This window comes from Microcaecilia unicolor, chromosome 4 (assembly GCF_901765095.1).
Source record: "Microcaecilia unicolor chromosome 4, aMicUni1.1, whole genome shotgun sequence".
Taxonomy (NCBI): Eukaryota; Metazoa; Chordata; class Amphibia; order Gymnophiona; family Siphonopidae; genus Microcaecilia; species Microcaecilia unicolor.
This window is the reverse complement of record NC_044034.1, coordinates 170,669,950-170,684,223: the sequence shown is the minus strand read 5'-3', so window position 1 is coordinate 170,684,223 and position 14,274 is coordinate 170,669,950. Positions and strand designations below refer to the sequence as shown.

Genomic DNA, 14,274 nt, shown 5'->3' with positions numbered 1-14,274 from the left:
TATCCATCTCATTTCTTGTACTGCAGCAAATGTTCCTTTTTTTTTAATGGGGGAAATAATCGAAAAGTGTAATCTGGTATGGAAGAACCCTGCATGCCAGGTCATCTAGTTGCATGAAATTTAACACCTGGCTCTGTGCCTGGAAAGAGTCGCTGGGCCTAGGGAGAATGGATACCACTAGACTCAAACCACAGCATCTTGGTCCAGGCCTCAAGAGAGACAAAGCAAATAGTAGAGAGTGGAGGGTAGTAGAGAGAGGGTCAAAATAAGCACAAAACAAAGAAATGAGTACAATAAGGAATATCCCAACAGAGAGACAAAAAGCAAAGGTAGAATTAAAGGACAGAAAATTCTGTGGTTACTTAAAAAAAAAAAATCTTGGCTAGTGCCAAATCTAAATATTTTCCACCCTTGCTCTTAACTGCACATAATGCAGAGCTTTTATAACCAGCATACTTTCAAAGATTTTTAGGCTACAGTAGCAGGTTGTCTGGAAAGTTAGAAGCAAACACTTTTTATGTCCTGGAAATAAAACGTTTAAAATACTCACAAAGGAGCAAAGTATTTTTAATGTGCCTTTATTGCCAATGTCAAGCTTTTCATCTTGCCCCATACCATTTAGCTTAAACAGCCTTCTTGAATTGGTGTATCCTACGCCCTTTCTGTCTATATTTAAGATCCTCCTAAATTAACCACCTTTATGAGGTTACTTTTAAATTTTAATCCTGGATCTCTTTGATCATAGGCTTGTTGATACATAGAGAGGTGTCTTTGTGTCTTGAGTAGAGTGCAAGCTCTCCATACAGGAACTGTCTCTTCTGTGTCTCTAGCACTGCATGTATAGTACTATAGCAATCATTATCAGTAGTAATTGCAGCTTTAATTTAGGAAGGTAACTTTTTCCTTTAATTTTGTGACAGGGTTGGATTGATAACTTCAATGGACCCAGTGGTCTTTTTATTGCAGTAAGTGGTTTTGTGTGTTTGGTTTTTTAAGAAGTTTTTGAGTTTTATATTATCCTTTATGTACTTCAGAAGTCTGCGTATTAAAACTTTTTATTTCTATGAACTTTAAGGCAGGCAAAGGCATCCTCCGTACCATGAGAGCTTCGAACAATGCAGTAGCAGATCTTGTCCCAGTAGATGTAGTTGTCAATACAACTTTAGCAGCTGCCTGGTATTCGGGAGTTAATAGGTATACCAGGTGATCATGCGTTTTTCTTGTAATCAGTTGCATTGATTGACTTGCGATAATTGATTAAAATCTAACAGAATCATGTTTTGTACTTTATATGATGTCTGAAAACTATAGTGGCTAGGGGAGAATGTAGTTATTATGTAAAAGCTGCCTAAAGTGCAATGTTAACTGCTTACTGCAATAGACTGTTTGGAGGGGGAGGATACTTTTTTTTTTTTTTTTTTTTCAATTTTGCTTCTAGTTCTACTTAACTTTGTTTGTTTTAATCATCTTGCAGACCAAGAACCATCATAGTTTACAACTGTACAACAGGTGGCACCAATCCTTTTCACTGGGGAGAAGTCGGTATGATGTTTGCCATTTCCTTCTTTGTCTCTGTGTGGAATTAATAAATTTATACTAGTGTCTGATTGAGTGTAGCCTAGGAAGAGAGTTTAGCTCCATAAAATCTAGGAAGTGGTGGGAACTGTTTTACTAATAGGTTCCTTCCTTAGCATCAGCAGTAGATGAATTCAGAGACAGGTGGGTTGTGACCTATCTACTAGCAGGTGGAGATAGAGAGCACTGATTTGAACTCTCTTATTGGACGGTGTGCTCGTGGTGTCCTCAGTATTCTCTGTCTCCAGCAGGTGAGTGCACGGTCTTCTGGCTGCAGCTTCTGTTCCGGGGAACTGGTTCAGATAGCTTGGGGGTATGAGGCTAAGCAGTGCCTACCTTAGGGGTACACCTGGCGGGGGCAGGCCACTCCTCCACCTTGATATCCTCTCCTGCCCATCACCACCTCTCCTTCCTCGCAGCACCTACTCCAACAAAATTCTTCCTGGTGGTTTTATATTGCTCTGCAGTGCTGTTGAGCTTGATTAGAGAGTGGGAAGATATAATCCTGTGCAACGCTACCTTCTTGGATTGCCTGAGCTCTCTGCAGCATGAGTGCAGCTTACTTTTCTTTGGGGGGAAATCGCTAGCCTTTTTCTGTTTTTAAAATGGCGGCAGAGTTCATTAAAGGCTGCTCCCACAGTGGGAAGCAGAGAGCAGCGTCAGGAGGCTCTCCAGGGGGATTTTTGGCGACTGATCATGGCAGTGCAGCGTCAGACTTGGGCGCCAGCTCTTCCCGTGCTCAAGATGCAAGTCTCCCTTCTCCCTTCACTAACGCGGTGTTGGCAGTCATTTTGGATTCCCGAGCATCGGACATCGTGGCATCAGAGGGCGACAGGCAGGGGCCTGGGCAGGCGTTGGGAACCTTTTCGAGGATGGGCTCGGACGGTGGGATGACTCCGTGTGGTGCAGGGGTTGGGGGTCCTGTAGGTTCTATTTTCCCTTGAATTTGTATTGCTTTTGCATAGAGCATTTCATTTGAAACAGGCACTGCCTGCTTCTCAGATAGAATTGTGGCTGTCTGAATTCTCTGCAGACCCTCCCTCGCACTTGCAGGGGGATTCAAATGGCTGTGCTTGGAGCCCGCGTTGGGGGTGGAGGGTGTCTTCAGCGCTGCTGTTCCTGGTGCCCTCTGATGCAAATTTATGTGTGCCCTCCCTCTCTTCTCACAGGTTGGAGGAGGGGTTAGAGCTGCTCGGTGAGGAAAATGATGACCTCACGGCGGTCCGGGTATTCTGTAAGGAGGAATTCACGGCTTTTATTACTAAAGCCTTACAAGCTTTGAACATTGCAGCTCCGGAAGCGCAGTCACCAGTGACAGCTATTCCTAAGATTTCACCCGCGGGCCACCTAGAGCCTTTTCTATCCATGAGGCTATGCAGGAACTTATTTTGGCACAGTGGACCATGCCAGAAGCCAGCATCCAGGTGACCAGGGCGATGGCTCACTTTTATCCAGTGGCATCAGAAGAACTAGAGCACCTGGCATTGCTGAGGATCGATGCCTTGGTGGCAGCAGTCACAAAGAAGACTATGCTGCTGGTTGAAGGCAGTATAGCGCTCAAGGATATCCAGGGCCACAAATTGGAATCAGCTTTGAAGGTTTCATTTGAAGTCTCGATACTAGGGGACAGCAATCTGCAGCTCATGTGCGGCCCAGGTGCACCTTTCTTGGGTTCAGCAGGCAACTGATGCCATGTTGGAGGCTGGGACCCAGACGCTGGTGGAGTTTTCGGATATGGAAACTAGGTTGGCTTATTTGGCAGATGCCTTGTATGACTTGGTACATGCGGCAGCAAGGTCTTTTTACCACCTCTACAAATCTTCACATACCAGTTACCCACAATTTGTAGAGATAAAAGACCAAGGCTGCTGTTTATGAGAAAAGCAATTTATTTTCCTTGTCACCTGCAGCAGATGAATCCAGGAACTGTGGGTTAAGTCCGCCTACCAGCAGGTGGAGATTGAGATAAACAAACTGAAGGCAGTGATGCTAGACGGCCAGCCCCTTTCTCAGTTAGTATGTCTCTATCTCCAGCATGTGGTGGACGGCTTTTCTCCAGCTCCTGGATCCAAGGCTGCTGAGGGCACTTCTGGGCCGGTGGCCAGTTTGAGCCAGGGGTGGCGGACTGAAGGTGTCCCCTGTGGCAGCATACCCAGGTTCTGGGTCCCTGCTGCACCTCAGATTCCCTCTGAACAGGCTTTTGCTGCTGTTTTCCTTCCCTATTTGTTTCTGCCTCCTCACTAAAAAAAAAAAAAAAAAAAAAAGAGAGAGAACCATAAGATTTATTTAAAAAAAAAAGAAAGAGGGGAGTTGTGTTTTTTTGTGAGGGCAGGGCTGTGTTCCTGCCCGTCTGAGTCCTGCCTGTGTTACCTGCTTGTCTGAGCGCTGCCTGAGATTAGAGTTGGAGCATTTCTTCTTGACTCATGGTGCAGGTCCCGCGCTTTTCCCGGCTGTGAGTAAGTGCCTCAGGGTTTGCTGTGTACGGGGACAGATGGCAGCTGAGGCTCTTAAGCGGTGTTCCCAATGCGGGGAAACGACGTTCGGCAGTGAGTCTTTGCAGCGCAGGGTGCACTGACTTAGCAGGACTTGACAGCGGTGGCCCCCCGAGAGTGCGCTTTCCCACCAGGAGCCTAGCGATTTGCGCGCCATTTTGCGATCTGTCGCGGAGCTGGCTTCGGTAGCGGTTTTGGGCAAAGTTTCTTCTCCAGTGTTAGGGGAGTCTGGGGGGCCGTCAGGCACTGCCGGCTGTGGCTCGGGCCATGGCTGCGAGTTCCTCCGCTTCGGGGGAGGGAAGAGGACCTCCCCCCCCCCCCCCACGCTGCTGTAGCATCTTCTGGCATTGAACCTCTTGGGGGGTCTGGGGGTAGCCAGGGGATGTTGGGCTCTTCGGCCGTGAGGATTTTCCATAAGGAGGAGTTGTCCTCCTTTATCTCTCAGGTGCTGGAAGCCTTGAATATAGAGGACCCGGAGACCTCTGCTTCTCAGGCAGTCAACCCCAAGATGGCCAGTACCAGACGGCCTTCTAAGGCCTTTCTGGTGCATGAGGCTATGGAAGAGTTGATTTCGGCCCAGTGGGTGGACCCGGATGGGGGGCTGAAAGTGGCCAGAGCTATGTCCCGGCTGTATCCGGTTTCAGCGGATCGATTTGGAGCAGTTTGCTCTGCCTAAGGTAGATGCCCTAGTGACGGTGGTCACTAAGCAGACTACTCTTCCGGTGGAGGGTGGTGTGGCACTCAAGGATATGCAGGACAAACGTCTAGAGGCCTCCTTAAAACGTGGCTTTGAGGTGGCTGCTTTGACACTTCAAGCTTCTGTTTGTAGTTCGTATGTGGCTAGAGCTTGTCTCAGTTGGCTGCATTCTGTCATTGATTTGGTTTTGGAGCCCAATATGCCGGGAGCTCCTCAAATGTCGCAGATGGATATAGGCCTTGACGGATGCCTTGTATGATTTGGTCCTTGCTTTAGCTGTTTCCTCTCGGCGTCTTCTGTGGCTCCGTCATTGGGCCGCAGATATGGCCTCTAAGCAGCGGCTTATTAAATTGCCTTTCCAGGGGAAATTGCTTTTTGGGGAGGACCTAGAAAAGATTGTTAAAGATTTGGGGGATTCCAAATCTCAGCATCTCCCAGAGGATAGACCCAGGTCTGGTTCCAGGCAGGGAGCTTTCAAGGTCGCGTTTCAGAGAGACGCGACGGTATCGCCCAGGACGGTCTAACTCTGCCTTTCAGCGTCCTTGTGTTTGGCAGCATTCATCCTTTCGCAACTAGAAGCGCCCAGCTGGACCCCCCTCTCGTCAGGGAACTCCTTCTCAAGCCTCCCAGTGATGGGCGCAGGTCCACTCGGGAGGAGAGCAGATCAGTGGTCGGCTCTCTCTATTTCTTCCACATTGGGCCAGAATTACTTCGGACCAGTGGGTCCTCGATGTGGTGCGGGAAGGCTACAAGCTAGAATGCTTCTCTCCCTTCACAGACTTTTTTCTGGAGTCCCGCTGTATATCGCGGGCCAAGAGGACAGCTGTTCTGCAATGTTTGCGAGACCTTCTGTGGATAGAGGCTATTGTGCCTGTCCCTCCTCTCGAGCGGCGCACAGGCCGGTACTCCATCTTCTTTGTGGTTCCAAAGAAAGGAGGGGCTTTTCGACCTATTCTCGATCTCAGGAAGGTAAACCAGTTTTTACGAATTCTTCCGCATGGAGACGTTGAGAGCAATTATTGCTGCTGTTCAACTAGGTGAGTTTTTGACTGCTCTTGATTTGCGAGAAGCTTACCTGCACATTCCCATTTGGCAGCCTCATCAGTGATTTCTCAGATTTGCAGTGCTGGGTTAACACTTCCAGTTTCAGGCCCCTCCTTTTGGAATGGCCACTGCCCCACGCACCTTTTCCAAGGTCATGGTGGTGGTAGCGGCATTTTTGTGGAAGGAGGGGATTCAGGTGCATCCCTATCTCGACGACTGGCTAATTCGGGCGACTACAGCAGAGGAGAGTTGAGTGGTCACCAACCGGGTGATTGCAGTCCTGCAATCCTTAGGTTGGGTGGTCAATCTGGACAAGAGACATCTGGTTCCTACTCAGAGCCTGGAGTACCTCTGAGTGCGATTTGATATGAAGCAGGGGAAGGTGTTCCTCCCCAAGGGGCAGAGGATCAAGTTACTTTCCCAAGTCCGGGCCTTGTTGAATCACCGCTCTCCTTGAGTGTGGGACTATGTTCAGCTCCTCTGTTCCATGACAGCGACCTTAGAGGTCATTCCATGGGCGAGGGCTCACATGCGGCCTTTTGAGATCTTCCTTTTGAGCAAATGGTCGCCGACATCGATGAATTATCAGCAGCGCCTTCCTTGGTCGAGCCGAGCCAGGGACAGTCTTGTGTGATGGCTCCGGCCGGCCAGTTTACAGAAGGGTGTTCCTCTGGCTTCTCCCAATTGGGTGGTGATCGTGACAGATGCCAGTCTTGCGGGCTGGGGGGCCCATTTTCTACATCGGGTAGCCCAGGGATCTTGGACCCCACTCAAAGCGACTTGGCCGATAAATCTCCTGGAGTTGCGAGCAGTCGTGAATGCGCTGCAGAGTTTTCAAGACCTTCAGCGCGGTCAGGTAGTTTGTGTGTTCTCAGACAACACCACGACGGTGGCCTACATCAGTCGGCAGGGAGGTACTCGCAGTCTTCCCCTGGCAGAGGAAGCGTCTGGTCTTCTGGTGTGGGTGGAGGCACATGTTCTGTGTCTGGCGGCAGTGCACATTGCGGGTCAGGACAATGTTCAAGCGGATTTTCTCAGCCAGAATCTTTTGGATGCAGCGGAGTGGACGCTGTCGGACTCGGCGTTTCAGCTGATCGGTCAGCGTTGGGGAATGCCGGTGATGGATCTCATGGCCATGGCTTGCAATGCCAAAGTTCCCCAGTTCTTCAGTCACAAAAGACAGCCAGGAACCGTAGGATCGGACACTCTTCTCCAGCCCTGGCTGGAACAGCAGCTGCTATATGTTTTTCTTCCATGGCCTCTGATAGAGAAAATTCTTTGCCACATAGGGTGGCATTGGGGGCCGGTTGTTCTAGTGGCTCCAGATTGGCCCCGGCGTCTGTGGTATGCGGATCTCGTTCGGGCGCTCTGAGCCTCTTTGCGATTGCCGGTGACTCTAGATCTTCTGCATCAAGGACCCGTCCAGATGGAAAATCCCTCCCGCTTTGGTCTTACTGCCTGGTTATTGAGAGGAGGAAGAAGGGATTTTCAGGACCAGTCATTGCCACTCATTTGGGGGCACGGAATCAGTCCACTTCGACAGCGTACGCGTGGGTGTGGAAAGCTTTCTCGGCGTGGTGTGGTCGGCGTACTGAGTCGCCTTTTTGGGTATCCATTCCAGTTATTTTGTCGTTCCTTCAGGACGGCCTTCAAAAGGGATTGGCATATATTTCCCTTCGAGTTCAGGTGGCCGCGCTAGCCTGTTTTTGAGGCAAACTGGACGGCTCCTCTTTGGCACCTCGCTCAGATGTGGTTTGTTTCCTGCACGCGGGGCTCTTCGTCTTCAACCTCCAGTGCGACAGCCGTGCCCGTCTTGGCATTTGAATGTGGTGCTGCGAGCCCTGCAGGCCCCGCCCTTTGAGCCTTTGAACAAGGTCTCGGAGAAGGATCTTACACTTAAGACAGTGTTTTTGGTGGCCATAGCTTCGGCTAGGAGGATTTCAGAGATTCAGGCTTTGTCTTGCCGAGATCCTTTTTTGCAGTTTTCTGAAGCAGGAGTATTGATTCGGATGGTGCCGTGGTTTCGGCTTTTCATGTCAATCAGGTGGTTTATCTTCCTTTCGAAGAGAGGATTCTTCGAGGAAAAGCTGGCTGCTTGTTCTCACATGTGGGTTGACGGCCCAGGAACGGAGATTTTTCCAGTAAAAATCCACAAAGCTTTGCAACAGCTTCCAGAGCGCGGGACGGACGCACTGCGCGTGCGCGGCCATCTTCCCACCCCCGCGCGTCCGTTCCCACTTCAGTTTTTCTTTTTCCGCAGTGGAGAGTGGCTGCATGTCGATCTCTCTCCCTCAGGCCCAGAGAAAGACTTAGGCGTCCTTAGCATTGTTCTTTAGCCCCTTCTTTTTGTTTCTCATTGCCTTTTTTGTCTTTTTTTTTCCCCAGTTAAAAAAAAAAAAAAAAAATCCTCTTATATCTTAGTTTTTTCCCCTTTTAAGTTCACTTTCGCTTCCGTTGCGGCCTTCTTCGGCTGCACGTACGCGGTACTCCTTTTTGTGTCCTCGGTCGGCACAGTCGAGCCTTTTGATTTCGCCGCCGCAATTTTTCCGCTGATGTCATCGAAGCCTTCCAGCGGCTTCAAGAAGTGTGCTCAGTGCCAATGGTCGATCTCTGGCACTGACCCGCACTCCTGGTGCATCCAGTGCCTTGGGCCCAACCTTCGCCCAGACGCTTGCAAGTTGTGTCTGAGTTTGAAAAAATGGACACAGGCGTCAAGCTCTTCGGGACTGTCTTTTCGGAGCTCCGACTGATTCCTCGGCGTCAACGTCGGCACCGGGAGCGCAGGTAATGGCTGTCCGGACATAACCACTAGCTGGAAGTAGTGAGCCGTCGAGTGGGTCTCCACCTGTCTCGAGGGCTCCTGCTGTGCAGGCCCATCGGGACCGCCCGTTGTCGGACCCGACCCCGAGGAGGCGTGTGGATTCCACGTCCTCTTCGTCGGTACCGAGGAGTACTGGTGACGTTCTTCGAGCAAAGGCGAAGAAGCATCGGCACCGGTCTCCTTCGAGACACGGTACCGGGAGCTCTGGGGCATCAAAGGATTCTGCACCCGGAAAGCGTCAATGCCAGGAGGAGCGCTCACCCTCCATACAAGAGGTGTCGGTGTGTCGATCTTTGGCCAGCCCGGTACCGCCTCCCAGGCCTCCACAGATTCTGACAACGACTTCTGTACTGGCCCCACAGCCTTCCTCAACAGCGACTCTGGAGGAGAGCATCCGAGCCGTTCTTCCAGGTCTTCTGGAAGGGCTGCTGTGTCAGTCTGCCTTGGTACCAGGGGTGCTTGCGCCCTCGGTACCGTCGATGGAAGCGGCAGCTGGCTCCGTGCCTTTGGTGAGGTCCCCGACGCCAGTACCGCTTCGGCTGCCACCCAGGTCGACTCCCCGTCGACATCGTTGGAGGGAGCTTCATCGCTGCCGGCATGGGAGTCGACTTCTCGGCATCGCCGGGGACATGGTTCCTCGGTGTCGAGACGGGCCCGGTTTAGGACTGCAGTTTGAGAACTCTTGTCCGATACCGAGGAGGATGCTTCCTGGGATGAAGGGGAAGATCCCAGATACTTCTCTTCCGAGGAGTCTTGTGGTCTTCCTTTTGATCCCACTCCTTCACCTAAGAGGAAGCTTTCTCCGCCGGAGAGTCTCTCCTTCTCGTCATTTGTCCGGGAAATGTCTGTGGGCATTCCCTTCCCGGTGGTAACTGAGGATGAGCCCAGGACTGAGATGCTCGAGGTCCTTTATCCTTCACCACCTAAGGAGTCATCCACTGTCCCTCTTCATAATGTCCTTAAGGAGACATTTCTGAGGAACTGGATGAAACCATTAACTAATCCCACAATTCCCAAGAAAGTGGAGTCCCAGTATCGAATCCATGGAGAACCTGAGTTGATGAAGTCGCAGTTACCTCACGACTCTATGGTTGTGGATTACGGTCTCAAGAGAGCCAGGCGTACTAGAGATTTCGCCTCGGCACCCCTGGGGTGAGAAGTTAGGACTCTGGACTCTTTTGGGAGTCCTGTATGCTCTGGTCCAAAATTCAATCTTACCACCTCTACACGAGCATCCACATGCGGAACAATGTAAAGCAACTGGCGGACTTGGTGTACAAGCTCCCTCCGGAGCACACCAGGCCTTTTCAGGAGGTGGTCAGGCAGCTGAAGGCGTGTCATAAATTTCTGTTCAGGGGTGCTTATGACACTTTTGATGTTGCATCCAGATCCGCCGCTCAAGGTATAGTGATGCACAGACTCTCATGGCTGCGTGCCTCTAACCTGGACAATCGGACCCAGCAGCAGCTTGCGGATGTCCCTTGCCGGAGGTATAATATTTTTGGCGAGAAGGTCGAGCAGGTGGTAGAGCAGCTCCACCAGCGGGAAACCGCCCTTGACAAACTCTCCCACCGGACGCCTTCAGCATCTATCTCAACAGGTAGGACGTTTTTCCGGGGAAGGAGGACTGCACCCTATGCTTACAATAAGCGTAGGTACAATCCACCTTCCCGACAGCCTTCTGAGGCTCAGCCCCAGCATGCTCATTCCCGTCAACAGCGTGTGCCCAGACAGGCCCCTGCAGCTCCCCAGCAAAAGCAAAGGATGGGCTCTTGACTGGCTCCAGCTGAGCATAGCTGCTATAAAAGTACCTGTGCCGAATGATCTACCGGTCGGGGGGAGGTTAACATTTTTTCACCAAAGGTGGCCTCTCATAACCTCCGATCGGTGGGTTCTTCAAATAGTCTGGTTAGGGTACTCGCTCAATTTGATCTCCAGACCTCCAAATTGCCCACCGGGAGCTCAATCCTTCAGCTTCCAGCACAGACAAGTACTTGCAGAGGAACTCTCTGCCCTTCTCAGCGCCAATGCGGTCGAGTCCGTTCCACCAGGGCAAGAAGGGCTGGGATTCTATTCCAGGTACTTGTGCAAAAGAAAACGGGGGATGCGTCCCATCCTAGACCTAAGGGCCTGGAACATATATCTGATCCACGAAAAGTTCAGGATGCTTTCCCTGGGCACCCTTCTTCCCATGATTCAGAAAAACGATTGGCTATGCTCTCTGGACTTAAAGGATGCTTATACTCACATCCCGATACTTCCAGCTCACAGGAAGTAACTTCGATTCCGTCTGGGAACACAGCACTTCCAGTATTGTGTGCTACCCTTTAGTCTCGCAACTGCGCCCAGGAGTTTTACAAAATACCTGGCAGTAGTTGCAGCATCGCTACGCAGACGGGGGAGTACATGTGTTCCCTTATCTCGACGATTGGCTGGTGAAGAACACCTCAGAGGCAGGAGCTCAACAGTCCATTCAGATGACTATTCAACTCTTGGAGCTACTAGGGTTTGTCATCAATTACCCAAAATCCCACCTTCTTCCAGTTCAATAACTAGAATTCATAGGAGTTCTGCTGGACTCTGACAGCTCGGGCCTATCTTCCCGAGACGAGGGCAGACAACATTCTGTCTCTCGTTTCCATGGCCAGAGTGTCTCAACAGATCACAGCTCGGCAGATGTTGAGACTGCTAGGCCATATGGCCTCCACAGTTCATGTGACGCCCATGGCACGCCTTCACATGAGATCTGCTCAATGGACCCTAGCTTCCCAGTGGTATCAAGCTGCGGGGAATCTAGAGGATGTGATCCAGCTGTCCACCGACTTCCACAATTCCCTTCAGTGGTGGACAATTCAATCCAATTTGACCTTGGGACGTCCCTTCCAAATTCCTTAGCCTCAAAAAGTGCTGACCACAGATGCATCTCTCCTGGGGTGGGGAGCGCATGTAGATGGGCTCCACACTCAAGGAGCTTGGTCCTTCCAGGAATCAGGTCTTCAGATCAATCTCCTGGAGTTGCGAGCAATCTGGAACGCTCTAAAGGCTTTCAGAGATCAGCTGTCCAATCAAATTATTCAAATTCAGACAGGCAACCAGGTTGCCATGTACTACATCAACAAGCAGGGGGGCACCAGATCTTGCCCCCTGTGTCGGGAAGCCATCCAGATGTGGCTTTGGGCTTGCTGTCACAGCATGTTTCTCCAAGCCACTTATCTGGCAGGCGTAAACAGTCTGGCCAACAGGTTGAGCAGGATTATGCAACCTCACGAGTGGTCGCTCAACTCGGGTGTGGTCCGCAAGATCTTCTGAGAGTTGGGCACCCCCTCGGTGGATATTTTTGCCACTCAGATCAATCACAAGGTCCCTCAATTCTGTTCCAGACTTCAGGCCCACGACAGACTAGTGTCAAATGCCTTTCTCCTTCATTTTGGGAAGGGCCTTCTGTATGCGTATCCTCCCATACCTCTGGTGGGGAAGACTTTGCCGATATTCCAGCAAGACCGCGGAACCATGATTCTGATTGCGCCATTTTGGTCGCATCAGATTTGGTTCCCTCTTCTTCTGGAGTTGTCCTCCGAAGAACTGTGGAGATTGGAGTGTTTTCCAACACTCAGAATGAAGGGGCGCTTCTGCAGCCCTACTTCCAGTCTCTGGCTCTCATGGCCTGGATGTTGAGAGAGTAGACTTCGCCTCCTTAGGTCTTTCTGAGGGTGTCTTCCGTGTCTTGCTTGCTTCCAGGAAAGATTCCACGAAGAGGTGTTACTCTTTTAAATGGAGGAGGTTTGCCATCTGGTGTGATATCAAGGCCCTAGATCCTCGCTCTTGTCCTACACAGACTCTGCTTGAATACCTTCTACACTTGTCAGAGTGTGGTCTCAAGACTAACTCTGTAAGAGTTCAGCTTAGTGCAATTAGTGCTTTTCATTATCGTGTAGAGGGTAAGCGTATCTCTGGACAGCCTTTAGTTGTTCGCTTCATGAGAGGTTTGCTTTTGTCAAAGCCCCCTGTCAAACCTCCATCAGTGTCATGGGATCTCAACGTCGTTCTCACCCAGCTGATGAAACCTCCTTTTGAGCCACTGGATTCCTGCCATCTGAAGTATTTGACCTGGAAGGTCATTTTCTTGGTGGCTGTTACTTCAGCTCGTAGAGTCAGTGAGCTTCAAACCTTGGTAGCCCATGCTTCCTATACTAAATTTCATCATAACGGAGTAGTCCTCCGTACGCACCCTAAGTTCTTGCCGAAGGTGGTGTCGGAGTTCCATCTTAACCAGTCAATGTCTTGCCAACATTCTTTCCCCATCCTCATACCCCCCCCCCCCCCCCCCCCCCCCCGTGCTGAACGTCATACATTGGACTGCAAGAGAGCATTGGCCTTCTATGTGGAGCGGTCAAGCCCCTTCAGACAGTCCGCCCAATTGTTTGTTTCTTTTGATCCCAACAGGAGGGGAGTGGCTGTGGGGAAACGCACCATATCCAATTGGCTAGCAGATTGCATTTCCTTCACTTAACGCCCAAGCTGGGCTGACTCTTGAGGGTCATGTCACGGCTCAGTGTTAGAGCCATGGCAGCGTCAGTGGCCCACTTGAAGTCAGCCACTATAGAAGAGATTTGCAAGGCTGCACCGTGGTCATCAATCCACACATTCACATCTCATTACTGCCTTCAGCAGGATACTCGACGTGACAGTCGGTTTGGGAGTCGGTGCTGCAGAATCTGTTTGGGGTCTAGAATCCAACTCCACCCCCCCTAGGCCCATTTCTGTTCTGTTCCAGGCTGCACTCTGATATGTTTCTTCGTAGGTCAATCTTTATGTCCTCGCCGTTGCGAGGCCCAATTGACCAATGTTCATTATTCTGAGTGAGCCTGGGGGCTAGGGATACCCCACATGTGAGAACAAGCAGCCTGCTTATCCTCAGAGAAGGCGAAGATACTTAACCTGTAGCAGATATTCTCCAAGGACAGCAGGCTGATTGTTCTCACCAACCCGCCCACCTCCCCTTTGGAGTTGTTGTTGTTTTTATTCTTTATTTGCTTTTGATATAACTGAGGCGGGAATGGACGCGGACGGGAAGATGGCCATGCATGCACAGTGCGTCTGTCCCGCGCTCTGGAAGCTGTCGCAAAGCTTTGTGGATTTTTACTGGAAAAATCTTCGTTCCTGGGCCGCCATGGATGCCGGCCCCCATGTGAGAACAGTCAGCCCGCTGTCCTCGGAGGAGTTTGAGTTGCTTCGTTTCCTGGACGTGCGGAGGGCCTTGTTTAGGTACCTTCAGGTTTCTAACGCGTTTTGTCGCTCAGATCATCTCTTTGTGCTCTTGGCTGGCTCGAAGAGAGGTGAGGCAGCTTCTAAGGCTTCCATTGCTCACTGGATTAAGGAGGCCATTGGGGCGGCGTATTTGTTAAACGGTCGGTCGCCTCCAGTGGCTTCTTGGGCGTAGGCGTCTGCTTTATCGCTGGAAGAGATTTGTTGGGCGGCTACTTGGGAGTCCCGTCATACTTTTGCAAAGCATTACAGATTAGACGTGTCTGCTCGGGAAAAGGCGAGTTGTGGGGCGAGAGTGTTGGCGCGGGGAGCGTCGGCTTCCCACCCTACTTAGGGATTGCTTTGGTACATCCCACCAGTTCCTGGATTCATCTGCTGCA

At 50.9% G+C, this 14,274-nt stretch overlaps 1 protein-coding gene across 4 annotated transcripts in view; it reads left to right on the top strand.

Annotated features, from left to right (window-relative positions):
- The window catches only part of FAR1 (fatty acyl-CoA reductase 1), a 175,196-nt gene that overhangs the window by 123,535 nt on the left and 37,387 nt on the right, over positions 1-14,274 (top strand). For 2 of the 4 annotated variants that reach the window (XM_030200956.1, XM_030200957.1), the window contains exons 6-8: positions 921-965; positions 1,076-1,194; positions 1,475-1,542. In XM_030200956.1, coding sequence (XP_030056816.1) covers positions 921-965; positions 1,076-1,194; positions 1,475-1,542 — 232 coding nt within the window. Of the gene's footprint in view, positions 1-920; positions 966-1,075; positions 1,204-1,474; positions 1,543-14,274 lie in introns of all 4 variants that reach the window. The other 2 variants (XM_030200954.1, XM_030200955.1) reach the window with 1 other exon arrangement.